This window comes from Giraffa tippelskirchi, chromosome 8 (assembly GCF_054371585.1).
Source record: "Giraffa tippelskirchi isolate mGirTip1 chromosome 8, T2T-mGirTip1v1.2.pri, whole genome shotgun sequence".
NCBI lineage: Eukaryota > Metazoa > Chordata > Mammalia > Artiodactyla > Giraffidae > Giraffa > Giraffa tippelskirchi.
The window spans coordinates 105828101-105855756 of NC_137282.1; the positions used below are offsets into that span (position 1 = coordinate 105828101).

A 27656-nucleotide genomic window follows, 5' to 3' on the forward strand; every position below is an offset into this window, starting at 1 on the left:
GCCATCGAATCTTTGCTTCCAGTGAAATGATGCATGCATTACGGGGAGATAATGCCAGATAAATTTAGACTGTACTGAAAGCAATACCACAACAGATTCATCACTTATCGGAGACTGGTGGCTGCTTTTCTGAAAAGTTCCCTGGGGAGAGATTTTTCCCCACGGCTTTTAAATTACCATCTTTACCTTTTTGAATCATGAGTCTTCAGAAATGGTTTAAATCAATGAAATAAAAAGGGCAGATGTTTAATGGTATTTAGATGAGTTTTAAAAATCTCTTCAGGCATTACAAAATGATGCCTTAGCTTCCTGCTTCAAAAGCTGACTCTTGGTTCCATTCCATTACTACCCACTGCTTACAAATAATATGTATTTCCCAGATAATAGTTATTTAGCAGCAACTCTATTTAAAACAGAACCATCTTTTAATTTGTTTTTTTATGAAAATAATTGGAGTGGGGGAGGCTGTCAAAGTGTATTATAGTGACTCTTCACGCTGGTAGAGTTAAGGTTGTGTCAGCCCTTGAATTGTAGACTGAGTGAGCTCTTCACAGTTTTCTTACCTGGCAGGAAATATCGCTGTAGACCGAACCTTTGATAGGGGAATAATCTGAGGCCCATTAATATACCTTTATAGTCTTAAAAAATGTTTAACACTGATTTTTGACAAGTTTCATGTTTTAGTTATACAAATTTATCAGTAGGAGTTGTGTTTTTAACTTTTTAATTTTCTGGATTCAGATCCAAGGATAATTTTTAATCTGTTTGCCATAATCACTTAAAACGTGATTATGGCAAACTCTTATCTATGTATGTTTGCCTTCTTGTCATCATGGACACTGGCAGACCTAAAGCTTGACTTTTGAGGGTTAGAAGTGAGGGTCTAGCATGGGACTGCCCAGAGTGTCAGCACTGTAGGTGAGTCACCCTGATCACACTGGGATGAGCTTCCTCGTGCCTCAGTGCTTTCCCTAAAAACTGAATAATGGCACCTCTTCATACGGTTGTTTTAGGATTGTATGAGTTCACCTCTGTACCCAAGATGTATGCTGGTAAGTCACTTCAGTCGTGTCCGACTCTGTGCGACCCCATAGACGGCAGCCCACCAGGCTCCCCTGTCCCTGGGATTCTCCAGGCAAGAACACTGGAGTGGGTTGCCATTTCCTTCTGCAGTGCATGAAAGGGAAAAGTGAAAGTGAAGTCGCTCAGTCGTGTCTGACTCTTAGCGACCCCATGGACTGCAGCCTACCAGGCTCCTCCGTCCATGGGATTTTCCAGGCAAGAGATGTATAATAATGCTTAATAAGTGTTAGCTGCTGTTGCTGTTTTGGGGCTCCCCTGGTGACTCAGGCAGTAAAGAATCTGCCTGCAGTGCGAGAGACCCAGGTTCGATCCCTGGGTTGGGGAAGATCCCCTGGAGAAGGGAATGGCTACTACTCACTCCAGTATTCTTGCCTGGAGAATTCCATGGATAGAGGAGCCTGGCAGCATATAGTCCATAGGATTGCAAAGAGTCAGACATGACACACAAATGCATACTTTGAGCCCCTCCAACTGAATACATTATAGTTTACCTCCTAGTCCATAAATTCACAGTGCTAGCCACATAGGATGTTGACTCATTTGAATGACACAAAGAAAGCACACAGTTTTTACTGAGCTCATTTTTAATTCCTGAGTTTCCTCTATGAGTAACCTGGTATAGTGTCAATCTCCAGTTATTTTAATTTCTGGAGTTAATTTTTCTCTAAAGGCAACACTCTAGTGTTGCTTTGCTTCATATCTTTTATATGTAATCTCTCTCAAGAAAAGGATGATTATATTTATAAGAACATGAATATGTAACTAAAAGTTGTAACTTTTTATTACACTTGTTTGATTTTTTAAAATTAGAAAATTCAAATGATTTGTGATCCTGCCATTTAGAGATAACCCCCTGTCAAAGTTTTGGAGAAAATTCTTTCATGTTCTTTTTTTTAATAAAACGTGTTTCATTTTTTTCTTCTTAAGTATAAAAATCAAAACAAACCATAAAATGAGTTAGGTTTTCTCATTTTCTTATATAAACTCAGGGATGCATTCCAGTATTGGTTGAACAATTAAATACTTTGTCTCTTAACTAGACCACTAGGGTGAATTTAGACTGGTGTCAAGCATGTGACATCCAGCCCAGAACTGACTACTTTACATGATATAATTAATAGTAATAAATAACAATCAACACTCAATAAACACTTAATTTTTATTAGTTAACATGCTAAGAGCTTTACATGCATATCACTTGTCATACTCATAAAAAACTGAGATAAACAGTATTGTTTCCACCCTACAGAGAAAGAGCCCAAGGTTAAAAACTCACTAGTAAGTGCTCTTAGTGGTGGTAGCTCAAGTCATTTCAACTCCAAACTCTTGTTAACAATTACTGTTGCTTCCTTTCTGACAAATTGCAAGTTCTTATGTACTAGGAATGCTTGCTCACAGTGCATATGAAGGAATGGAGCAAGGGGTAGCTCATCACAACTTGAGACTCAGTCTCTGAGCTATAGTCAGTGCATCGCTGATGCCTGTCAGAGCCTAGGAAACTCCTCTCTTGAGTGTCTGTTTACAGGCATAGTCACTGAACCCTCCAAACCTCTTCCACGCTGTGGTGATAGTGTCAACCAATGAGTCCTGCCAGCATGAGCAGAGGCCCACCTCTGAGTAGGACTATGTCTGAGTGTTCATAAGGAATGCGGTTCTTGGGAAAAGGACATGTAATGAACAGTTTCAAAATAGCAGTTGTTGGTTCTTGCCATTTTGGATTTAAGATTTCCCCATGTGTCCCTTGGAATATAGAGTAAATTTTTCCTTTTTTTAATATTGAAGAAAATAGTTTTTCTTTAGTTTTAGTAATAGCATAGTACTCCTGTCCAATTGCAATAATCCTATTTCTCTTAAATCTTGCTTTTTTTTTTTTTCAACTTAGAAATGGCTCAACTGGGAAACTATGATAGTGGGACAGCAGAAACACCAGAAACAGATGAATCAGTGAGTGTAAGTATCTTTCTTGATGAAATATGATGTTGGTTTTTCTCTTTATGAGCATCTGGAGATTTTGGCTGTGTTAATTACTTTATTTGTTCAACACTATTGTGCTTCTATAGGCGAGGCACTAGGTGTACAACTTTAGCCCCTCTCATCAAAGAAAAACAAATTAATATAAGGAAATCATGCACAAAAAATCAAAATGAGAGACTTGAATGAGATCGATGAAAAAGGGCCACATGTTCCTGGAACATAACATAAAGAGATTTACCTTCATCTCGCCAGTCCAGAAAGATCTCCTAAGGAAGGGACACTTGACATGTGAGGAGTTACTAGGATGAGAAGGGGCAGAAGGAACATTCCAGGCCAAGGAAACGTCAGGAGACAAATGATAGGAGAGTGCTTCTGAGGGCTTAAGAGTGAAGGTGACCGTGTAGGCTTCAGCTCCATGTTAAAACTCTCCAGCTCTGGTTAAAACTGGACACAGACGTTCTTGCTGTTCATCTTTGTCAAATCGTTTCTTTCGAAGAACAGTGGGAAGCTGTGGTGCTGTGGAGGAAAGGTGTGTGTGTTGTGTTGTGTGGTGGGGGAGGAGTAGGTAAGGAGATGACCCTAATAGAGTTTACATCGTGAAGAAAGTCACACTGATTGTAATGCAGGAACTGGGTGGGGTGAGGGGAGCAGGCAGGGGGGACCCTGGGGAAGCCATCTGAAAGCCTGCAGCAGTGGCACAGGTGAGACGTCCTCATGCTGATGCCATCTTTCCTATTTGTGAACAGAGGAAGAGGAACCAGGATGGACCACCCCCAAGTGTCAGGGGTGGTGAGGAGAGAGGGGCAGCTGTGTAGCCTGGGGGATTACAAGCCCAGACTCTGGAGTCAGATTGCCAGATTTCAAGCCTGGCTTCACTTCTCACCAGCTGTGGAAATCTCTCTATACCTCAGTTTCCTCATCTATAAAATATATATGAAAAGTTAATATGAGGTCATCTGTGTGAAGTGGTTAGGACAGCATCACGTAGTAAATGCTGAATAAAGGCAACTTGTTCATTAGTTTCATTATAACTGCTAGAATTTTGAATGCGCTAAAGCTGAAGTTCCTTTGAGACCTCCAAGGAGAGCCAGTTTATGTAAGGTGTGGGACCTTCCAGCCCTCAGAGGGAGAGTTTTTGGTGGATGGTCTAGGTGGCTTAGGAGTCATTCATGGGAGTAGGTGAGGAAGAATTAATGAGACAAGAGATTGGTTCAGGATCTTTGCAGCCCGAGCTGTGGAGAGCAGTTAGAGTGGGGTGGCTGAATAAGTAAGTGGTCCCAGTCTCGGATTATGTTTCCTGAGGTAGAGTGCTGGCAGGTGATGAGTAGACCCAGGTCCTGTGGCCAGAGGCCTGGGAGAAGTAGAGAAGGGAGCTGTTTGAGTTGAGGAGGCCAGGTAGACCTGGACCAGGTTGTTTGGTGAGCTCTCTGTGTAGATACTGAAGTCACCCAGGACGGTGAGAGAACCCCAGGTTGAGGAAGGTGGGAAGGTCAGTCTAAGTCTTCCAAGGATGGCGGGCATCAGGTCGGCGGGTGCCATCTCTGAGCGGGGGCGGATTCCTCAGAGTCATGGAGGTTCTTCCAAAATTATGAGGAGGGGATTCTGGTCTCTGCAGAGGAAGCAAAATGACTGTTAACTCCCTCTCAGTGCTAAGATACATGGAGTGTGAGACAATTTTGTAGATAAACAAAACACTGTTTATTCTTTGAGCTGAACTTTTAAAAGGGCTGTCTTTTTGAAAATTGATATCTAAACCATGGTAAGACTTACAGTGAATGGAAGTAAAGAAAGACAGGCATGCTCTGCTTGGCCACCCCATTCATTGCCAGCTACCTGCTCCAGACAGGAAAGGTTGCCATAGGAGTAAAATAGACATGTTCTGGGCCAGGGGCAGAGAAGTCACACCATCCCCTAGCCTGTATAGAGCCACTCCAGCCCATTCGATTCTGATTGACTAAAAGCAGAATTAAGCTTTGGCATTTTGGGCTTACATCTTAAAACTTGAAGATGACTTTAAAGACTTAAAATCTTTAAAAGACTAGGATGAGGTTCACCTGAATACTTTACAGAGGTAAGTTAAAATCAAGAATTTTCAAAAGTTTGGTGCCTCTGTCTCCTGGAAATGAGGTTCACTTCAGTGAAACTGAGCCACTGTCACGAGGAATAGTTTATCAGCGCTGCTCTGGAACATTGATCGTAGAAGTTGTCCCCCAGGTTCCTTTGGCTGTAATACTGCACTTTAACATATTAAAAAAGGGAGCATGTAATTCAGATATTAGTTATTTTGCTGCTAAAATCATTTTCTTAAATTCTGTGCTGTTTTTTTTAAATCCATATTTTGTCTCCAAGAGCTCTAATGCTTCCCTGAAACTTCGAAGGAAACCTCGGGAAAGTGATTTTGAAACAATTAAATTGATCAGCAATGGAGCCTATGGGTGAGTAATTCAAGAAAACTCTCTATTGTGTTTTAACCTAAGAAATATATTCTTCACATTGATCTTATGCCAAATAGATATTGTTGAGGACTTTAGTTTTCAGATCACTGCTCCTTCAAATGGGTGTAAGGTGAAGCCCAAGTCATTTTTCATTGGATACCTCATCAGAAAATATTTCAAGTGACATGGGTGGGAGTTATTGTAGAGGGTTGGAGACAAAGACTTTAGAAAGCAAAAATTTCTAAAGTAAGGGAACATTTTTGCATATGCCTGTTTCTCTGTAGATATGTAGATACATATACACATCTGGCTGTATATTTATGTGTATATATATTTGAATACATATAAATTCATTTATAGCATTTCTTCTTGAGAATTAGCCAATATTTCCTGCCTGACCAGCAGTCAGCCTTGGAAGAGAAGAACTTAAATAACAAGGCTGACTGAAAATATAAAGTAATACAATTCTTTGTCTTTCTGTTACACCAGAATTTTTTTTCAATTGGCCTCTATGCTATAGTCTGATCATATTAGTGGTGCCCCTTCCTTGACTCAGTTTATAGACACAGAGTTTCTTTCTCATGGCATAAGGTCAATACTGATAAGGTCCTTCTTGAGTTACTAATAATTTGGAAGGATAATTCATGCACAAACTGTGTCCTGATCCACTTTAGACAGCCCAGAACTCTAGTTTAATTAATTATTAATCCCAATTCCATCTGTAGGTGGAGGGCAATAAACCATCCCATAGACATTTATTGCCATTTATCACACACATGAGCAGATGAGATAGAAATGATTTTTGTTATGCCACAAGGGATGTTTCTTACGATTTTTTTCACCTCTAATATTTTCCACACCATTAACTTAGTGAAGAACTTAAATATTTGTGAGTCCTTTCTATGCTTCACTGATTTGTTTTCAGGATTATGTCAAATGGCATATTTCCTGATGTGGCTTATAAATGCTTTCTGATTTTTTTTTTTTTTTTTTTGCAATGTTTTATTTTTTTCAAGGACCTCACTGAAACTCTTCTACCTAAGAAGATCTTTTTAGCATGTGGTTGTTTGTGGGTTTTGTTTATATATTGTTAGCTTTTAGTCCTTTTTTGTTCTGGGGATCCTCTGAGGATTTCTTCTTTGATTAGAAAGAAGACTGAACTTTGATTTAAGGGATCTGTGGGTATGAGCACTGCTTGATTTTATTGGAAGTGAAATTCTGGCACAGGATTGTCAGTGAAGCACCACTTTTATAAAATTTGAGCAAATATCTTAGCTGTATATGGAGTTCTAATTGGTTGAGTAAACTCATTTGTAGTGCAATTAAACCACTGTATAGTAGATGAGGTATATCACACTTTGGGGAATGGTTGGGAATATACAAGAAGTTAAACAAGCTGTGAATCCGTAAACACCCAGGACGCAGGCCAAGTCATTATTGGGCTTACAAGCTGCCTGCGGGAGCCTCTGCTGATCAGCCAAAACTTTTTTTTTCTCTTTTACTCTTCTCCAAGTTAATCTCTCTCTGTGTTTCTGACAGATTTCCTCTAAGATTTAATTATTTTGAACTTAAAGTTTGAATCGAGCCACTCCCATTGGCCCACCCAATCAGGATGCTATAGTGGGCTTCTGTGAACTGGCTGAACAGATGGATCCCTTGTGGGCCATAAATTGAAGCCGTTCAAGGCTCTCTTGAGCATCCCTGTAGCCGAATCCCCTGCTCACATCAGTGATCTGTTCTTTGACTTTTCAAAAACTGGTTATGCTGGAAACTAACCCTTTCCTTAGAAAGAGCTGTAACAGATCAGGATTTTCTCAACATCCTACTTAGTGACAGTTCATGGCATGAAGGGCCTTCCCTGATGACTCGGATGGTAAAGAATCTGCCTGCAATGCAGGAGACCCAGGTTCAATCCCTAGGTCAGGAAGATCCCCTGGAGAAGAGAGTGGCTACCCATTCCAGTATTCCTGCCTGAAGAATCCAATGGACAGAGGAGCCTGCCAGGCTGCAGTCCATGCAGTCGGAAAGAGTCAGACGAGACTAAGTGACTAACACTTTCACATGGCATGAAGCCATTTTACCAATTTGATAAGCACTGAATTTCCTTCTCTGTTTAACAGGTTTCAGATCCCTGCCTGGAAGTTGAAACTTCCTTCCAGCCAACTTAGCACTTTGTAGGAAGTGAACACCTACTGTGTGCCCAGCATTGGACTAGTCTCTTTATATATGTTCTCGTCTCACAAGACCCTTTGAGGTGTTGATGTGGGAAAAGAGGCTTCCAGGCCTGGTCACACATACACTGACTGCAGCAGAGTTCTTGTCTCCCTTTATAATTTGTTTATAACTTTTAGTCATCTCAATTGGGGTGTAGAAATCCTTCTTCCATGAGTACACCCACCTAGATTTTGTTTTTATTTATTTATTTTTAAATATTTTTGGCCACGAGGCTTGTGAGAGCCTAGTTCCTTGACCAGGATTCAAACCCGGGCCCTTGGCAGTAAGAGCATGGAGTCCTAATCACTGGACGGCCAGGAAATTCCCTCCGCCTAGATTTTTAGATAACAATTTTGAATGTTTTCAAAGTGAAAGAATAAAACTAATCTAAAATTTTTTAAAGTAAGTGAACTGGATCTGAGAGGCACAGCCCTTGTCCACTTCACATTCCTTTCTTGCCTTTCTTGCTGCCCTTTCTTTTTTTCACCCTCAAAGGACAGAGTCATTTACCTGAGAGACCAGGTATACAAGCTGGCAGATGCCCCCTCTTGATAGACTTTCCTCTCAGTGTCTCGACAACACATGCTCTCTCCTTCCCACGTGAGGCTCTACCCACGGGGATTCGTGTATCAGGCTCTCAGATTCATGAGTAATTGTATATGCATGAGACATTCACACTCCCCATAGGACTGATTCATTCTGCTCTAGATCCTGCCTGCTTCCGTCCTGCTTCTCCCTGCCCCCACCTCAGTTCTGTTTGAGTGGAGTGATGCCTGGCTCAGCGGGTTGCCCCTCCCGATGCATCACCTCCCATCCTTGAGTCTTCCTGTTTCACAGAGGGGTCAGTATAGGAAAAGAGACACAGAAGCCTTTTCAAAGAAAGCAACCCTTGGGGACAGAAAGCAGAGAAATGGGAGCCAAATCAGTTCAGCCTAGTTTTATAACTAGATTTGGGTGGTTTGCAACTCTGCCTAGCAGTGGTAGATGTCTGTCTGTCCCACTGCTGTTTGTCTCTATTTCTCTCTCTTTTTCAGCCTCTCCTTCCCTCTCTCTCTCTGTCCTCTCTCTCTGCTGACTTGCGTAGATTTTGAACACTGACTTACAGGAAGGGAGGAAAGGAGTATGTGAGAGAACACTTATTACTAAATGAACAAATTTCAGCGGTAGAAATAATATTCCCAAAGCAGTACCGAAATGTAAAAGCAGAACATAAACAAAACAAACCCAGCTGCAGGGGATTCTAATTAAGTCTAAGTTGACTTTTGCATCTTGAACGAGATATGTTTGTCCTGAGGAAATGGTATCTCAAGCTACCTATAGGATTAATTTCAACTGAAATTAATTTCAATTAATTCCTAAGGATTACCTGATTGTTTTAAATAAAATAGCAAGGGGAAGCAGAAAGTCAAATCAAATTTTATGAACTGAAAATCTGAGGATAAAGATTGAAGGCCTTTAATTAACACTGTACCTAGTATAAGTGCTGGTCAAATTGAGCCTGAGGCTTCTTTCTCTTTTGTTCTTTCATAAAGTCATGTGCAATCCTATTCTTGTTTCTTTCACTTCCTGTTGTCTTCACACATATTGAATTTTTTTTGCAGTTATTTATGTAAGAAATGGTGGTGCTTTGTTGAAAATCAACATGGCAGCCCTGGCAGTCCAGTGGTTAGAGTTCTGTGCTTTCACCGCAGGGGGTATGAGTTCAATCCCTGGTCAGGGAACTAAGATCCCACATGCCTTGTGGCATGGCCAAAAAAGAAAAGAAAGATACAACAGAAAAAAAAAAAAAATGGCAACCTACTGATAGTCTAAAAGTGAAATTCTCAATATCATACGTCTGGAGATCCTAGCACTAAACCTACTTAATATTAAACTTTGAAAGAAGAGATAGTGACTGAGCTGTACGCCAGTTTTCTCTCAAGAATAGGCAAGTGCTTATATAAAGATACTGGCTTTTTCTTTTTAACATTTTCAGTTCTGAGACTTATTTTAAAAAGAAAACTTTGTATTTCAGAAATCCCTCTTCATGACAATATCTGCCAACGCTTGTCTCATATCTAAGCCGAGGCCAAGTTCTTTTCTGTGCTCCCTTTGAGTATGTCTGTTCTACTATCAGCTTCTGATTAGGAGAAGCTCAAGTGTTTTTGAATCTTTTGTTCTCCTCTATCCAATCAGTAATTGACAAAAGGGGGGAAATGGTCAAAGTATTTGATTCAGAAAGAATGAGTTAAGTTGGTTAATGAAAAAGTTAGACAAAGTAGGAAATTGCCAAAAAATGATATGTACTTTAAACATTTTAATTTAACTTAAATGTATGTAAATTGACCAACCTTTTGATGTAAGACTTTCATAAGACAGCTAATATAAACCATAGTTACATAGTCATTCTTTGGTATTACCTCCCTTGGATACTAAAATCCACAGATGCTCAAGTCTCTTACATAAAATGGCATCCTCTCATATAGTTAAATCATCTGTAGACTGCTTATAATACCTAATACAATGTAGTGAAAGTAGCTCAGTTGTGTCTCTTTGCAACCTTACGGAATAGTCCATGGAATTCCCCAGGCCAGAATCCTGGAGTGAGTAGCCATTCCCTTCTCCGGGGGATCTTCCCAACCCAGGGATCAAACCCAAGTCTCCCGCATTGCAGGCAGATTCTTTACCAGTTGAGCCACCAGGGAAGCCCAGTACAATGTAAGTGCTTTGTAAATAGTTGTCAGTGTGGCAAATTCAAGTTTTGCTTTATCGAGTTCCTGGAATTTTTTTAATGTTTTCAGTGCTCGGTTGGTTGAATCTAAGGATATACAGAAGACAGGGATATGTAGGGCTGACTGTACTATGTTGTTTGTTTCCCATTTTTAGCTTCCTTATAGCTGAAGAAAAAACTGAAATCAATCTGTCTAGATTTTTATTATTTTCTTAACATTTAGAATCTTTTCACTTATACTGAATCGGTAGGAATTTTAATTAGTAACTCACATTTATCAGTACTTTCCCAAGTATTCCATTCAGTTTTCTTATAAACAAGGATGTTTTCTCTTTTCACACTCACTTTCCATCAGTTTAAATATTTGTTTAAATTAGTCAGTTATGGTATCAAGCCTAGTGAGGAGAACAGGTGTAGAAATAAACCCAGCTGGTGGAAGCCCAAGTGTCTGGGCATCATGAGGAGGACCCCGAGCCCACATGGAAAGTAGTGAGCACCCGGCTGGCCAGCGCCCATGCCAGTTTATTGTACAGTGGAAATAGGAACACCAGGTTATTCCTCCAGTTGTCTATGTAGAGTGTGGTTCTGACAGCTTGTGTGATTTTGTGAGTCAAGGGAAAATATGGATATAATGAGAAGACAAAGATAAAGATGTACATATTTGATAGATGAATTCCTAGTTGAGCACTTAAGAGGAAAATGTGAACATTGATTAAAGTGAGATTGAATATACTTAACATTTACATCAGTGGATCACTCTGACATTTTGGTTCAGCAAGCATGTAGGGGTTCCTAGTCCCCTTTGTGTTCATTTTTTTCAGGGACAATGAAAATCACTAGTGGGAAATGAATCTCAGATAACACTTTGTTTAGGAAGCATCCTACTGGGTCGAGTTTACTGTGACTGGTAGCTTCTTAGGTAAATTATTCCTTAGTTTATCATTGCGTTTGTTCAGGACAGCCTCATATAACCTATTACACACTTCTAATGATGATGGCTCTTCAGGTAAATTATTAAGTATTTGCACACTGCCTCACCTGATTTCAACCTGTTCTCCCTCTATAATGAGATAAGTGAGGAGTAACTTACGAGAAAAGGAGCCTGTCCAAGACATTTTCCTTGTTGCTCATCATTTCCAGGTGGGTTGAAAGATCTTCCTCCTGATTACTTCTTTTCTGTACATCATTTGAAGCTCCAAGGAGTCCATTGTCTTTTCCCAGCCAGAACTGGTTCTGTAGAGTATTTGGGTGAGGCTTCTGGCAGAAATTCCATGCAACCTGCTCATTTTAGCGTAAAGTTGCTGGGCACCTCACCTGTGGGTCAGATGCACCAGAAATGCCATATACTCTGGACCCCTTTTCAGTTGAGAAATGCATTTCCTGTTGAAACAGGCATAGGTGTAACTCATGCCAAGGGCTGTAGTGAATAAATATGCTTCTCTTTGTAGCAGGGTGGGCAGCCCCCTATGACCTATTACACACTTCATATTTATCTAGAAAGTTTATGTGTGCATGCTGAGCCACTTCAGTCATGTCCAATTCTTTGCAACCCTATGGACGGTAGCCTGCCAGGCTCCTCTGTCCATGGGATTCTCCAGGCAAGGATACTGGAGTGGGTTACCATGCCCTCCTCCAAGGAATGTTCCCAGCGCAGAGATCGAACCGGCATCTCTTCTGTCTCCTGCATTGGCAGGCGGGTTCTTTACCACTAGCGCCACCTGAGAAGCCCTATGAAAGTCAATGGGAAGTAAATTACTCTCAAGTTGGAAGTCAGCTACTTTAAGAAGCTATAGTCTATGGTCTGTTTTTGTAGATCTCATGTGTATCACATAGAAAATTACTGCTTTAGTGAGTTGTGAGAAGATGTCTAATAGATATCTAATGCTAGAAAAGCTTTAGCTCAGAATATGTATGTACTTTTTTCATTGTTTTCCTGTTCTAATTTATATATTGAATTTCGTTCTGTTTATGAAAAAAACTGAAAACAACAGCTAGCTATTGGAAAATAGCTCACTCTGGAGACTGTCCATATCCTTCAGCAGTGAAATGAATTTGATGTCTTCTGTGTGACCCATAACCTTTATTGAAAGGGTAAAAAAAAAAAAAAAATCAATCTAGCCAAAGGACTTTGACCTGAAATTGAATGTTGATAGTTGCCAGCATAGCCTATGTGGGTTGAATCCCAGCTGTCATGTGAACTTAAAAAAAAAAAAAAGTGGATGATCACATCCACCTACATGGCTTACTGTACCCAGAAACATCCCCTCTTCCTTTGAACCCCAACTCCTGTGCTCCTTTTCAGGGCAGTCTATTTCGTTCGGCATAAGGAATCCCGGCAGAGGTTTGCCATGAAGAAGATTAATAAACAGAACCTCATCCTCCGAAACCAGATCCAGCAGGCCTTTGTGGAACGGGATATCCTGACTTTTGCAGAAAACCCTTTTGTTGTCAGCATGTATTGCTCCTTTGAGACCAGGCGCCACTTGTGCATGGTCATGGAATATGTGGAAGGTGAGTCAGTCTCTGACACACAGAACGTGGCGCTGATACCCAAAGCCACTATCTTTGTGTGGCTGACGTTTTCTGTACTTGCGCTACACAATGGTTGTATCCATACAGGAACCGAGGCTGGGCAACGAGATGGCTGTATTCCCAGTCATTATCTTCTGATAATTGCCTGTAAAGTGCCAGCTCTATTATAACAAAGGAAAAAATTAGTGCTATTTGAAAAAAAGGTTGTTTTCCTTTTTAAATAGCCTTTCATCCTGAGTACCTCCTCTCAATTGGTCATTAAAGTTAGAATATAGGTGATGGGATTTTTCCTACTTATTTTTATCACATATCATAAAATCATTCATTACAGTGGATCTTCTTAAGGAATGTATCAAAAATATGTCCTTTTCAGTCTATGGTGTGAAATTAAAAGTGAGTTAGAAGAAAGATACATTCAAGAAAATCTAACTTCTAAAAAAAATACAAATCAACTTATTTACAAAAGCGAAATATACTCACAGTCATAGAAAACAAATTTCTGGTTTTCAAAGGGGAAAGGGGAGGAGGAATAAATTAGGACTATGGAGTTAACAGATATATACCATATATATAAAATAGATAACAAGGATTTAGTGTATAGCACATGGAACTCTATTCAATATCTTTTAATAACCTATCAATGGAAAGAATCAGAAGTTGTACACCTGAAACTAACAACATTATAAATCAACTACAGTTTAATTTTAAAAATCTTGTTTTTCTTTCGGAAGTTCATGGTGTATCTTTTAAATGCTCCAAGTAATATTATTTCCATCAATTTTACGTGAATCGTTTGAGTGTTTCAGTAGCCATGACGTATTAACATAAGTAAAACTATAAAATGAATAGGTAAGCAAGGGCCAAAACAGTTTTCAAAACATCTGATTTAAGCCCTTGTAATTATTTGAACAGAATCTCAAAACTTTACAATTTGAAGAAACATTAAATAGCATTTTCATTTTGCAGATGAATGAATTGAAACCCACGTTTCACTAGATATTTAGGTAGATGTAAGACAAAAGCATAACTTGCCTGATTTCTATCCAGTGTTCTTTTCACCACACCGGTACTTTATTAACTTTTGCTGTGGTTATTTTAACAACAATCATTAATGTTTATCACATGTTTAATATGTGTTGACAGCATCCTAAATTCTTTACATAGATTACTTCATTTAATTCTCACAATAAAAAGGATGATGTTATTCATATCCTGACATAACAGACAAAAGGACCAAGACCAGTTTGCCTAAGATGTCCCCATCTGTAAGAATCAAAGCTGGAAGAATTTGAACTCAGGCACCCTGATTCCAGAATCCAAGTTTTAAAATGGTTTATTATATATTTTTTAATTAGTTAATTTATTTTAATTGGAGGCTAATTACTTTACAATATTGTAGTGGTTTTTGCCTTACATTGACATGAATCAGCCATGGATTTTATTATATTTTAAATTGTTCCTAAAACACATCATTAGTTCTTCAACTTTTTCTTTCACTTCAGGTCCAATCTGCTCTCTCATGAGCAGTGCTTCTTAAATAGAAGTCTGTATTTTCTTCACAGCACATCTTAAGTAGAAACATGGTTACCTAACACAGTCTCCACTTATGAGCATGATAGACTTTGTCTGTGGTTAGAGGCCATTCTGTTTTGAAATTCTGCAATCTAAACTGGTGATCTTTAATCCTAGCTGATACAGTACTTGCTAAGTCTTTTTGTTGTGTTTTATAGGGGGTGACTGTGCTACCCTAATGAAGAACATGGGTCCTCTCCCTGTTGATATGGCCAGGATGTACTTTGCTGAGACGGTCCTGGCCTTGGAATATCTACATAATTATGGAATTGTACATAGGGATTTGAAACCAGACAAGTATGTACACTGATGCAATATGTCTGTTTTTCACATAATACAAATTTTTGTCTTTAAAAAAATGTTTTCTTTTAACACTGCTTTGCACATTTAAAAATTCTCCCATAATGTTCCCCAAAGTTATTTTTAGCAGCATTTATAATTTTTGTATAATCTTTTTAAAGGCTATGATGTTTATAATGATAGCTTATAAGAAACAAAAGAGTATAAAGCCGGGGTTAATTTATTTTTTTAAGTTTTTTATTATGTAAGTAATAGGTACATAGAATGCCATGAGTTGTTTTCTGGATAGTTTCTGCATTTAGAATCATATTTAGATAATTCTTTTCTCCTCCAAGATGATATTCTTGATATTCTATTCTATTTCATTCATGATTTATTATTTAACTTTTAATCTATGTGGAGTTCATTTTGGTGTCTGATTTGAGATACAGATATACTGTTTTCCCACCAAAGTCTTAAATATTCTTCTTGACACCATTTATTAAATGTTTTATGCTTTCTCCACTAATTTGAGATGCCTCTAGAAGTATTTTTTTCAGTGTGCTGAAAACTTTTTGATAAAATTAACTCATGCTCATTCCAGAAGTTTTGGGAAGTACAAAAAAAAAAATTATTCACAAAATTACCAAACACAACTATTAGAATTTCAGCATATATCCTTCCAATAGCTTTATTATTTAGACTCTTCCTTTAATTTTTTAAATTATTAAAATTTCCTATGCCACTTAAAATGAAAACAAATTTAAACTCTAAATTCATAAAGCTTTCCAATGTGCACTCTTTGCATGTAAAAGAGATGTAGGTCTTGTGCTTAGTGAGTAGAAACTTAAGTTTGAGCCAGAAGTTAAAATCTTAAACAATGCTATTTTTCTTCCAAGTTCTTTATCTTATTTGAATCACAGACTGGTAGCTTATCTTAGTTGCTGATATGTAACATAGGATTATCAGTAGCCCTTTCTCAGTTGTTTTTTTATTCTGAAAATGCAGAGATGTCAGAGTTCCATACTTGAATTTTTCTGAGTTGCACGTTGTAAGTGATGCTGTATGTAGATGCTCCGGGGAAGACAAGTGGGTCCCGATCTCCAGCCCTCCTTTGTGGATTACACTCAGCTGCCAGATACATATTAATATATTTAACATCTTTGTGTGACTTCATCTCTTTGCAGGCTGGATTTTATAATAAGATTGATACCTGTATACTACATAGTCTTAAAAACTGTCAGTGGAAGGGAGAAAAGTAAAACCAAAATATTGAGCTTCAAAGGAGTATTGTCATGTATGTCCTTCTGCTTCACAGTTTGTTGGTCACCTCCATGGGGCACATAAAGCTGACAGATTTTGGATTATCCAAGGTGGGACTCATGAGCATGACTACCAATCTTTATGAGGGTCATATTGAGAAGGATGCCCGAGAGTTCCTGGACAAGCAGGTGAGGTTGCATGCTGCTCATTTCTAGTAAGTGTTAGTCCCGTGGTCAGGTCTGACTCTTTGCGACCCCATGGACTGTAGCCCACCAGGCTTCTCTGTTCATGGGATTCTCCAGGCAGAAATGCTGGAGTGGGTTATCATTTCTGATACAAAGTACAGCATTGCCAATGAGATTCAGTACCAAAACTTGGCTAGGCTGTCTTCATATTAGCGCTGGGGCTTTAGATGTCTTGATAAGCCTTACATTTAATAAAGTGCAAATTGCTCCCATTTTTCTCCTGGGACCTCTTTGAACTATAGGTCCCTCCACATTCCTCCCCCAGCATTATGGTCTATTAGTAAGATGAACGATCTAATTGCTCACAAGTGAGAGTGTGAGAGAGACAAATGGAAAACTGTTTTTGTAAGGAATTTGGGAGTCTCAGTAGAGTCCTCATGAAACTCATGATGCGTCGTACAATCACGGGTGCTAAACTCCAAGCCATGGACCATTTCTCTTTAAGCACGCCTCATTACCATGTGCCCACAATCTGTTCATTGTACAGTTACTTAAGGTGAACATGTCTCAACTATCAGGCTTTTATGAAGTAACCAGGATGTGAATATATTTCGGTCGTATAAATACTAAAACTCTCTGAGAGTGACAGATGAAAAAAAATGCAGTATTATTTTAAATTTCAGGGATTACAAATGTTTGTGCAAAGTAAGTAAAGCTACTCAAATTTGAAATTAGATATTACACACAGTTTTCTGTTAAAGCAGCATTTTAAGCTTTGCTTTTTTTTGGTATTTAAGTAATTCATTGCTTTTGGTATGATAGATAATGATTTAGAATCGCTGGTCTTAAGTTGTTTGTCCATGTGGCTGAGCAGGTGCACTCTAGGCAAAATAATTGATATTGAGCCACTTGCTCATTTTAATTTGTGTCTAATATTCCAATTATTCTAATATTGCAATCATCTTTTAGGTCTGTGGCACACCTGAATACATTGCACCAGAAGTGATTCTGAGGCAGGGCTACGGGAAGCCAGTGGACTGGTGGGCCATGGGGATTATCCTCTATGAATTTCTGGTTGGATGCGTGCCATTCTTTGGGGACACTCCAGAAGAGCTATTTGGACAAGTCATCAGTGGTAAATATTATCAGGAGTTATCTCTAAGCTACCGTTGGGAAGCAGCTTTTTAATGTAATTCTGGGGAGTATTACTGTTTTTACTACTAAAATGTTAACCTTTATCAAATGGTTTAGCCAACAAATTAAAAGAACTCACTCATCATAGCATGAAACTGACTTTCACAATCTCAACAGAGCCATTTGTGTTGGAAATTGATCTGAAGAACTTTTGTTAACGTGGAATTTAGAAATGTACTAGCAATGTAACTGATTTTTATGGTGTGCTTCATCTGCAAAAGAAATTGGTGTGGGATTTGCAGATGATTTCACTGCTGTCCAGTCTTCCCTTCCATAATAGGAGAGTTGCACCAGGGAAGAAAAGGTTAATGTGGGTAACATTTGCATAAATGGGGAAAATGGCTATTGGCACGGTGAAGAAATTAGCAAAAATGTAATAAACCCTAAAACAAATGTCTACCAAATAATAAATAATGAGAATGGGGAGGAAGCAAATTTAATCCACAGATTGTTAATGATTTCATTGGTAGTTGTTAATGGTGTAATGTTATTTCTTAACAGCTGTTCATCTTTCATTTAAATTCAATAACCTTTAGATCTTAACCTGCAAGCTGACCCTAACTATTGTTATGTGGCTTGTGGCAAAACTAAATGATAATTAAATAGGCCTATTACTACCCTACCTGCTGTTTTTATAAATTTTCCCGAAGCAGAGATCAGAAAGGCCTCTTACTCAAAGTTTGTTAGTCATCACTCACATCTTCACCCACCTCTGGTCCCTTTTGGACTGTACTTAGAAGGCCCAACGGTGGAAATAGGGGGATAATTCCTTTTGGTATAAGGAGCCTTTTAATCACAGCATTATTTTCTGTCACTGAGTTTGCAAGCCAGGCATCTTTGTAAACTTGAACAAAGTAGATTTGTGAGTTGCCTGCAGTGTATAACCCTTTTATACAATATGGATTTATAACTAGACCGTCTTCTGATATACCAAGGCCTGAGTGGCAAGAGGAATCAACTGTTTAATTAACACAAGCAGCAAATGCTGGCTTTGTTTTCTCAATGCCTTGCGGCTCAGATGCATATTCATGTTTTATTTTCCAAATCAGATTTAAACTGCAGCAGAGGAAGCTAGAGGCAGGCACACACAGAAATAACTCATGTTTTTATTGCATTTCCATACACACAAGCATGCACACCTATCTTCAGGCCAACTCCTTGAGAATGTAGAACCTATTCTAATATTTATAGCAGATTTTAAATACTTCCATTTCTACAATTTCTTTGGGTTCTTTTCTTCTTCTTCAGTCTTAGCATTTTAACCTTTTCCTTTGTCTCTGGAAATAGTTATTTTCACAAAATTATTTTTCACTCCTCGAAGCACAACTCTCGAGCTGTGGCCAAATTCTCAGTTAAGTATGATAGTAGGAGAGAAAAATCTGACTCCGCGTGATCCCTGGGTGGGTAATTGCCTTAAACACAGGAGTTTAGAGTTTCCACTATATTGAGGCCTCTTAATATCGAGAGGACTAATTTGCAGTGTCGGTTCTACCAAAGAAAAATGAATCAAAAAAAAAAAAAAAGATCTTCCCAACCCAGGGATTGAACCCAGGTCTCCCGTGTTGTAGGCAGATGCTTTACCATCTGAGCCACCAGGGAAGTCCTAATTTACAGTGTCGATTCTACCAAAAAAATAATGAATCAAAAAGGTAAATGACAGATACTCATTTGAAATGTTCTCACGCTGCTTTGTTGAAAGCAGTTCTATTCATATCTTGGGCAACAGTGCTTCTCAGACTTGACTGATCCTAGGATTCAACTGAAGGAATCAGCTGTGGATTCCGATTCAGCTGGTGGAGTGGGACTTGAAGTTCTGCATTTCTGACTCCTGAACGCTGTCCGTACTGTTGGGACATGGACCACCATTTGAGCAATACAGTCTATCAACCACTGTTCTTCCTTCTAGATGAGATCAACTGGCCTGAAAAGGATGAGGCACCACCTCCTGATGCTCAGGATCTGATTACCTTGCTCCTCAGGCAGAATCCCCTGGAGAGACTGGGAACAGGTTAGAGCACATATGTTTTAATTTTGCTAACATGTAGGAAATAATGTCAGTGTGGAGCACTCAGAGGTTTGTATTTTTGTTTTGTTTTTTGCATGGGAAACGTCTGTTGGTTGATGCAGAATATGACTACAATACAGTATAACAATAATATTTAAATTTTTTGTTCTGATTCAGAGCAGTATATACGCTATGAGGGTTGGTGGCTGTTGTTTTGTTATTGTTCTTTTTTGGAAAGCAGAAATTTTTCTTACTTTGTTTCAGTCAATAAAATTCTAGAAGAAAACTTCAAGGGCAAAGGGCACATGTAACTCTTCTGTCTTGAAAAGCATGAATCTTAAAAATTTGAAACAGAGAATTAGGAATATGGAGAGTTTTTTTTCCCCTAGAAGGATTTGACCCAGCAGTTACTATCTACAAGTTTGAAACAGATTATCAGTACTTGAACTAATTACTAGAAAAGAGTGCCTTGGGTTGAGCCATACTATCCCATCATGGTGATCAGCACCATGGCCCAAGAAAGAGGATTAAAAAACATTAACTTTCAAGATAAAGGAGATAGTAGATTTGTTTCTTGCTGATTATTTTTTCTGACTGTTCTACTACCAGTTTTTTGTTTTTCCAAACTCCTTTTCCTTTTCTTCCTTATATTCTTAATAGACAGACTGAGAGATTGCAATACAGTCCTAGCCAACTCCAGTATATAAATTTACCTAGATGAGACTAAATATTAAATACACATAATGTACACACATGCACACACACATACAACACACATCACACATACACACTGTATTGATAAAAATTTTCATCAATGACAATTGTTGACTTGATGGGTTGTTTATTCTGAGCTGTTTGATTCTACCCCATTTCACTAGAAAGATAAGAAAATGCTGATGAGATCATTCTCTCACCCAGTTTTTTCTAGACAAAAATCATTTGCAAAAACTCCAAATATATAGATCTTATATTGTTCTCCACTTTTGCTCAGAGCTTCCTCAGTTGGAGAGCTCTTTTCTTGCTTAAGTATGGTATGCTGTGCTACCCAGAGTTTCTGATGTCGCATTAAAACCCCTGGACCCAATCTTTATTTTGTAAGTTAAGTTTTATTGAATCACAGCAGTGCTGTTCACTTGCACATTATCTATGGCTGTCTTCATGCTTCTTGGCCGAGTTGAGTAGTCATGACCAACTGGATGGCCCACAAGGCCTAAAACATTTACTGTCTGGCTCTTGGCAGAAAAACCTTGAAGACCCGGCCTTAAAGACTCCAAGAAATTTTCACTGGTGTTTTTTTTTTTTTTTTTGGCCACAGTACGAGGCTTGTGGGATCTCAGTTCCCCCACCAGGGATGGAACCCAGGTCAATGACAGTGAAAGCCAGTGTCCTAACCACTGTACCACCAGGGAATTCCCGAGAAGTTTTAAAATCAGAACTCAATTAGGAAAACTAATTTGAGTTGAGTTTTGTATGAGAGTGCCTGCCTGCATGCTAAATCACTTCAGTCGTGTCCAACTTTGTGACCACATGGACTGTAACTGTCCATGGGATTCTCCAGGCAAGAAGACTGGAGTGGGTTGCCATGCCTTTCTCCAGGGGACCTTCCTGACCCAGGGATCGAACTGCGTCTCTTCCCTCTCTTGCATTGGCAGGCAGATTCTTTACCACTGGTGCCACCTGGGAAGCCTTTATGCTAGAGTACCATGTGCTTTTTGCTTTCTTCCATGGGTAAGTGGGCCCTTCACTAGGAAAGGTGATATAATGGAAGCCAAAGGCATAAACTCGGGAGTCAGATTGCCTGGGTTTAAATCTGAACTGTGTGGTCACAAGCAGGTTGTTTCCCCTTCTGTGCCTCGCTCCCTCATCTGTAAAATGGAGCTGATAGAAGGTCTGCATCCCAGGATTACTGTGAGGATAAAAGATCATCAACACTGTCTCTTGGGACCAGATGTGACACTGCTGCTGCTGTTGTTATTTTTTTATTTTTCTGCATGTATAATCCCATGCTTTCCCCTTTGGCATATGAGATTTAGGAATGGTGATGGTGCCCCCACCTTTGAGCTGATTGAACTCTTTGAACAGAATTCTTTATCTTTCTTGTCACCCTATTTGGATTTCCTTTTGTCGGAAGTGACTAGCAAACTGGTTATTTCCCTCTGTCTGTGATCTACAGTCAGATTTGCTTTATGCTTCAAGAGATAAGCATAGCTGTCCAAGAATGGGAGTCAAGGCTCTGTGTGGTGCAGAGATTTGAAAGGTGGTTTTACTCACTTGAGTCAAATATGAGAAGCAGAGGCATTTTAAGAGTGTCCTGCAACAATGCAAGTATCTGTTTGTACAGTCTAATCAACTGTCCCAGCGAAGTATTGTTTTAAGGTAGAGGTAAAAATGTATTGGAATCATATCAGCACTCCCTCTAGAGTTCTCTTCAGTGTTCGTGCGTCACTTTGGAGAGTTTCCCTATTTACTCTGCCCATTCCCCTCTCCTGGGAATGTGTGGGCTCTCGATTGGCCTTTACTTAGCAAGACAGGGCTATGGATGATGGTCAGAACATCCATGTCTGTACGTTATATGCTGCAAGTTATCTTTGCACATTTTCTCCTTGACTGCTGCTTTCAGTCGTTTCAGGGTTTGACAGATTGAGAAACAAATCTTCTAGCAGAAGCTTGAAAGAGACTTTAAAAGACCCTGCCCAAGCTCTTAGCATTGTCAAGGAGAGCTTGCCAAACAGGCAGGTCCAATGTGATGGTCCCAGTAGGGCCCAGAGAGCAAGTCTAAGAATCCCGCAAGTCTGCCATGCTGCTTCCAATGACAGTGTTTTGGATTTGATGCATATTAAGAGGGCAAAATAATGCACCATGAAAATGTGCAAATGCACATTTGCCCGAGAGACTATAGAGAGGCTGAGAAAAGGAGTGTGAAGAACATAATGGATGTTTAAGAAAATTCTGTGAAAGGAGAGAAAAGCTCAAGGGAGAACACTAGCGCCAAACCCTAAGTTGCAATTTGGGACCTTGTCGTACTTGAACTTGACTTTTGAACTTGCAGAATATTGAGTGTAGCTGGGCTCACTGGACTTGACACCTGCTCGGATGTGACTGACTCCCACCCATGAGCCAGCTGGGAGGTCATAAGTCATTTCTTCATTGCCTGGAGTCTCAGTTTCCTAATCTATAGAAATAAGCATGTTACACACCTCACGGGATTATTGTAGGATTGAGGGCAGGCATGTTGGAGGAGGTATGTGGTTACATTAATCTGGTGCATAGCAGGAGCTCAAGAAATGCTCACTTTCCCTTCCTTTACCTTTCTGGTGAATTCTTATGGTGAGAGTGACATTTGCATGAGTTCCTGTGTCTGATGATTTGTATTTGGCTCATAAAGTCACCATCTATATTATTCCAAGAGGTTGTTGTTCAGTCGCCCAGTCATGTCTGTCTCTTTGTGATCCCATGGACTGCAGTAAGCCAGGCCTCCCTGTCCCTCACCATCTCCTGGAGTTTGCCCAAGTTCATGCTCATTGCATCAGTGATGCCATCCAGCCATCTCATCCTCTGATGCCCTCTTTTCCTTCTACCTTCAATCTTTCCCAGCATCAAGGACTTTTCCAATGAATCATCATTTCGCATCAGATGACCAAAATACTGGAGCTTCAGCATCAGTCCTTCCAGTGAATATTCAGGGTTGATCTCCCTTAAGATTGATTGGTTTGATCTCCTTGCTGTCCAAGAGACTTTCAGAAGTCTTCTCCAGCAACACAATTTGAAGGCATCAATTCTTTGGCATTTTGCCTTCTTTATGGTCCAGCTCTCACAACTATATGTGACCACTGAGAAGACCATAGCCTTGACTACATGGATCTTCGTCGGCAAAGTAATGTCTCTGCTTTTCAACACACACTCTAGGTTTGAGGTTGTGCCGTGTGCTTAGTCGCTCAGTTTTGTCCTACTCTGCGACCCCATGGACTGTAGCCTGCCAGACTCCTATGTCCATGGGGATTTTCTGAGCAAGAATACTGGAGTGGGTTGCCATGTCCTCTTCTGGGGATCTTCCCAGTCCAGGGAACTCAGGTCTCTCACATTTCAGGCGGATTCTTTGTCTGAGCCATCAGGGAAGCCCAAGAATACTGGAGTAGGTAGTCCATCCCTTCTCTTGGGATGACTTTCCGACTTCCCGACTCAGGAATTGAACTGGGGTCTTCTGCATTGCAGGTGGATTCTTTACCAGCTGAGCTACCCAGAAAGCCCCAGGTTTGAGGTTGTTAGCCCAGGGTTAATTTTTCTCTGGTATGTCTTTTTGATTCTGTAGTTCCCCCTCTCTCCAGAACTGCATGAAAAACAGGGCTCAGTGATAAGCAGCTGCTTCTCACTGGGGCACAGAGGCCAGTGGGTAAGGCCTGTGCACTGGGTCAGCAGTAGGCTGGGCTTCCCGGGGAGGACCCATTTGTCATTCTCTACAGAGAGCAAGCGAATGCTCTCAACCAATATGTGTCCCAAGGTGCAGATCAGGGAGCAAACACTCTGGATATGGTCTGGAAGTGTCTTTTGAGCCTTTGGGTCCAGAGAACTATGCTTTTCTGGGTAGAGTTGAGTGACTTGGATGCTCCAGAGCTGTCATTTGATGTGGCCCCAAGAGTGAGTGGCAGCTGAAGTCATAATCGTTGCTGAATAGTGTTTGGTAGGCCACTAAGTAGAGCCTGACTCCTTGGACCTCAGTGTCGCTGGCACAGTGAGGGAATTGAATTGATGCACATTTAAGCCCTTTGATCGTCTCCAAGCAAAGATCACTGGAAGAAAATGTCCCTGGCAGCTGTGTTTGGGGATGTTTGTTGGGGTAGATGAGAACCAGGATGCATGGAGGACTGGAGTTGGACTCAGCAGAGATGCTGGGGAGCTGGGTGTATGGCTCCCTTCTCCGATATCCACAATTGTGAATCCATTTGAAAGTTGATGTGAGAGAGAAGGCAGGGTAGGATCCAAACTAAACCATGCTTCCCCCCTTCATGACATGTGGTGCTGTGGCACTGAGGATGGACTGGTTGTTTTTAGACAGACCTCAGCTTAGCCCCTGTAACCCTTACTGGGTAATCTTGACCCAGTATGGTTTACTGCTAATTTGCTTTACCCATCCAAAAAATGGAGTTGACAATGCCTGCTATGAGGCATTACTTTCAGTGGTTTAATTAAAAGAAGCAAGTTGCCTCTTGTATCTAGTGTAATACTTGTCAAAGTTGGCCCTCAAATTCCATTTGCTGATGCTGTTGCTGTTGGGCTCAACATGAGACTTGAGTATCGTGCTGTAAACATGGAAAAAAACTGGGGAATTCTAGATGAAGATTCTAATCAAATACTTTGTAAAGAACCCATTCTCCCTTTTGGGGGGTGATTTCTTCACTTGGCATTTTTCTCTTCGTTCCATCATTTTCAAAACATTGGTTTCCCTTGGCTGGTTTGGAACTCCAGCCAGCCTGCTCCTTGTGCTCGAGGGAGGCCCAGTGGGGACAGAACGATGACTTGGAACTTTACAGATACCTCCCCTGCCCCGAGATCTTTCATTCAGCTTGCATTTCTCATCCTATTCCTTTTGTACCCCACCGAGGACAGGATGAGAAGCATGAGTGACAACTGCATTAAAGAGGTATTTGCAACCCATGTCGAGGGGCATCTCCTGGTTGGGAGACTGCTTAGATCCTGGTACTAGTCTTGTGAGAAGTATCTCTTCCTGAAATTGTTTCAAGATTGAATTTTCCTTATCTCCCCCGTCAACAGTGTGCATGTTGGTTGTAGGGTGGGGGTGTGATTCTCATGCTGAGATTTTTATAACATGTGTACCTTCTTCTCTTTACATGGGAAAGTGAAAGTCGCTCAGTCGTGTCCAACTCTTTGCAACCCCATGGACTATACAATCCATGGAATTCTCTAGGCCAGAATACTGGAGTGGGTAGCCTTTCCCTTCTCCAGGGGACCTTCCCAACCCAGGGACTGAATCCAGGTCTCCCACACTGCAGATAGATTCTTTACCAGCTGAACCACAAAGGAAGCCCAAGAATACTGGAGCAGATTGCCTATCCCTTCTGCAGAGGATCTTCCCAACACAGGAATCGAACCGGGGTCTCCTGCACTGAAGGCGAATTCTTTACCAACTGAGCTATCGGGGAAGAAAGTATGCTTTACAGTTTATGGAATTCTCCAGGCCAGAATACTGGAGTGGGTAGCCTTTCCCTTTTCCAGGGGATCGTCCCAACCCAGAGATCGAACCCAGGTCTCCCACATTGCAGGTGGATTCTTTGCCAGCTGAGCCACAAGGGAAGTCCCTTTGCGTGGGGAACAGTGTAATACTTTGAGGGGATCTGCCCTTCAAAATCTCTCTTTAAAATCATAAACTGAATTACAAATATTAATTCAATTCACTGAATTGTGCTATCAGGTTCACTTGGCAAAAAGAAACCCAAAACTTAGGAATTGTGGTTGCTTTTCATCACATGTATTATAAATCTGTCAAACAAGTTTGCCAGTTCCTTATTTAAGAATCTGTAAGCCATAGACTCTAATTCCTACCAATGTTAATGAGCAATCCAATAAAATTGAATGGTAACCATTATATATTATTTAGGAAAAAATCATCTTTATTAAAATCTTACCTTCATACATATACCTATGGCTGATTCATGTTGATATATGGCAGAAGCCAACACAATATTGTAAAGCAATTATCCTTTAATTAAAAATGAAATTTTTGGACTTCTTTGGAGGTCCAGTGGTTAAGAGTCTGCCTGCCAATGCAGGGGACATGGGTTTGATTCCTGGTCTGGGAATATTTCACATGCCTGGGTCAATGACTGAACCTGCATGTCCTAGAGGCCACGGGCCACAACTAGAGAGTAACCCCCACTGTCTGCAACTAGAGAAAGCCTGTGTGCAACAGCAAAGACCCAGCATAGCCTATATATATATAATTTTTTAAAAAGAAAAAAAAAGAGGAATCGATTATGGTAGGTACCCAAAAATAAATAAATAAAACGTACCTCCAGAGGAATTAGTGCCATGAGCACATTTTATACCTTCTTAGAATTTTAGGGGGGTTGTAATCGGCAAGTCTGCTTTGGGCCAGTGTGTGTCCACGTCCCAAGGTTCAGCATAATGGGATTTTAAGTGGCCGTGTCATTAACCTTTGAAAAATGGAGGAAGTCATGGAAAAATTAACAAAGAAAAACTGTGCCATAGCAACTGCTGTTAGCAAAATCAAATCTCCTGCTGATAAATTATGGGAAAATTTTTGGAGCTTTGGGTTGTAGCATGAAAAAGATTTACCTGATTTAGTTCTTAAAAACTGTTGTTCTGTTGTTCTTAAAAACTGATTCTTACCTTTGTTGGGAGGATAACTGAACACTTTTCCCTCTGTCCTTTCCCTCCACTCTCTACCCTAAGGTGGTGCATACGAAGTCAAACAGCATCGATTCTTCCGTTGCTTAGACTGGAACAGTTTGCTGAGACAGAAGGCAGAATTCATTCCCCAACTGGAATCTGAAGACGACACAAGTTATTTTGATAGTACGTGCATTATCTGACATAAAACATTATTTGGCCTTTTCTTTGTGGAAAATCAGCTCTGTTTTTGATAGGTACCTTCCAGTCCTGAACCCATGAGTTCTGAAACATAATGTTGCCTTGGTAGAGAAATGCATAATTAAAATAGCTAAGTTAAAGCTGAAATTCTGAATAATTGAGACTGCTTTCCAACCCTTTTCCTGCAGCTCGGTCAGAGAAGTATCATCATATGGAGACTGAGGAAGAAGATGACACGAATGATGAAGACTTTAATGTGGAAATAAGGCAGTTTTCCTCATGTTCACATAGGTTTTCTAAGGTAAGGGAAATATGGCATAAACATAGAGGGTCTCTCTTAGAGAATTTCCTGCTGGTCAGATTTGTTGTTGTTGCTTAATTGCTAAATTGTGTCAAACTCTTTGTGACCTTGTAAACTGTAGCTTGCCAGGCTCCTCTGTCCATGAAATTTCCCAGGCAAGAATACTGGAGTGGGTTGCTATTTCCTCCTCCAGGGGATCTTCCCTACCCAGGGATCAAACCCACATCTCTTGCACTGGCAGGAGGATTCTTTACCATCGAGCCACCAGGGAAGCCCACGGGTCAGATAGTTGGTACCTTAAATACCTTTACAAGATTGTGAAAACTACCTGTGGTGTTTCGGA

The 27656-nt window shown here is 40.1% G+C and overlaps 1 protein-coding gene across 10 annotated transcripts in view; it reads left to right on the plus strand.

Moving 5' to 3' along the window:
- The window catches only part of MAST4 (microtubule associated serine/threonine kinase family member 4), a 603242-nt gene that overhangs the window by 545656 nt on the left and 29930 nt on the right, over nucleotides 1-27656 (plus strand). For all 10 annotated transcript variants that reach the window (XM_081518402.1, XM_081518403.1, XM_081518404.1 and 7 more), the window contains 9 exons: nucleotides 2966-3033; nucleotides 5407-5492; nucleotides 12719-12927; nucleotides 14679-14817; nucleotides 16118-16250; nucleotides 17217-17382; nucleotides 19348-19449; nucleotides 26875-26997; nucleotides 27201-27313. In XM_081518402.1, the coding sequence (XP_081374528.1) occupies nucleotides 2966-3033; nucleotides 5407-5492; nucleotides 12719-12927; nucleotides 14679-14817; nucleotides 16118-16250; nucleotides 17217-17382; nucleotides 19348-19449; nucleotides 26875-26997; nucleotides 27201-27313 (1139 nt within the window). The remainder of the gene's footprint in view (nucleotides 1-2965; nucleotides 3034-5406; nucleotides 5493-12718; nucleotides 12928-14678; nucleotides 14818-16117; nucleotides 16251-17216; nucleotides 17383-19347; nucleotides 19450-26874; nucleotides 26998-27200; nucleotides 27314-27656) is intronic.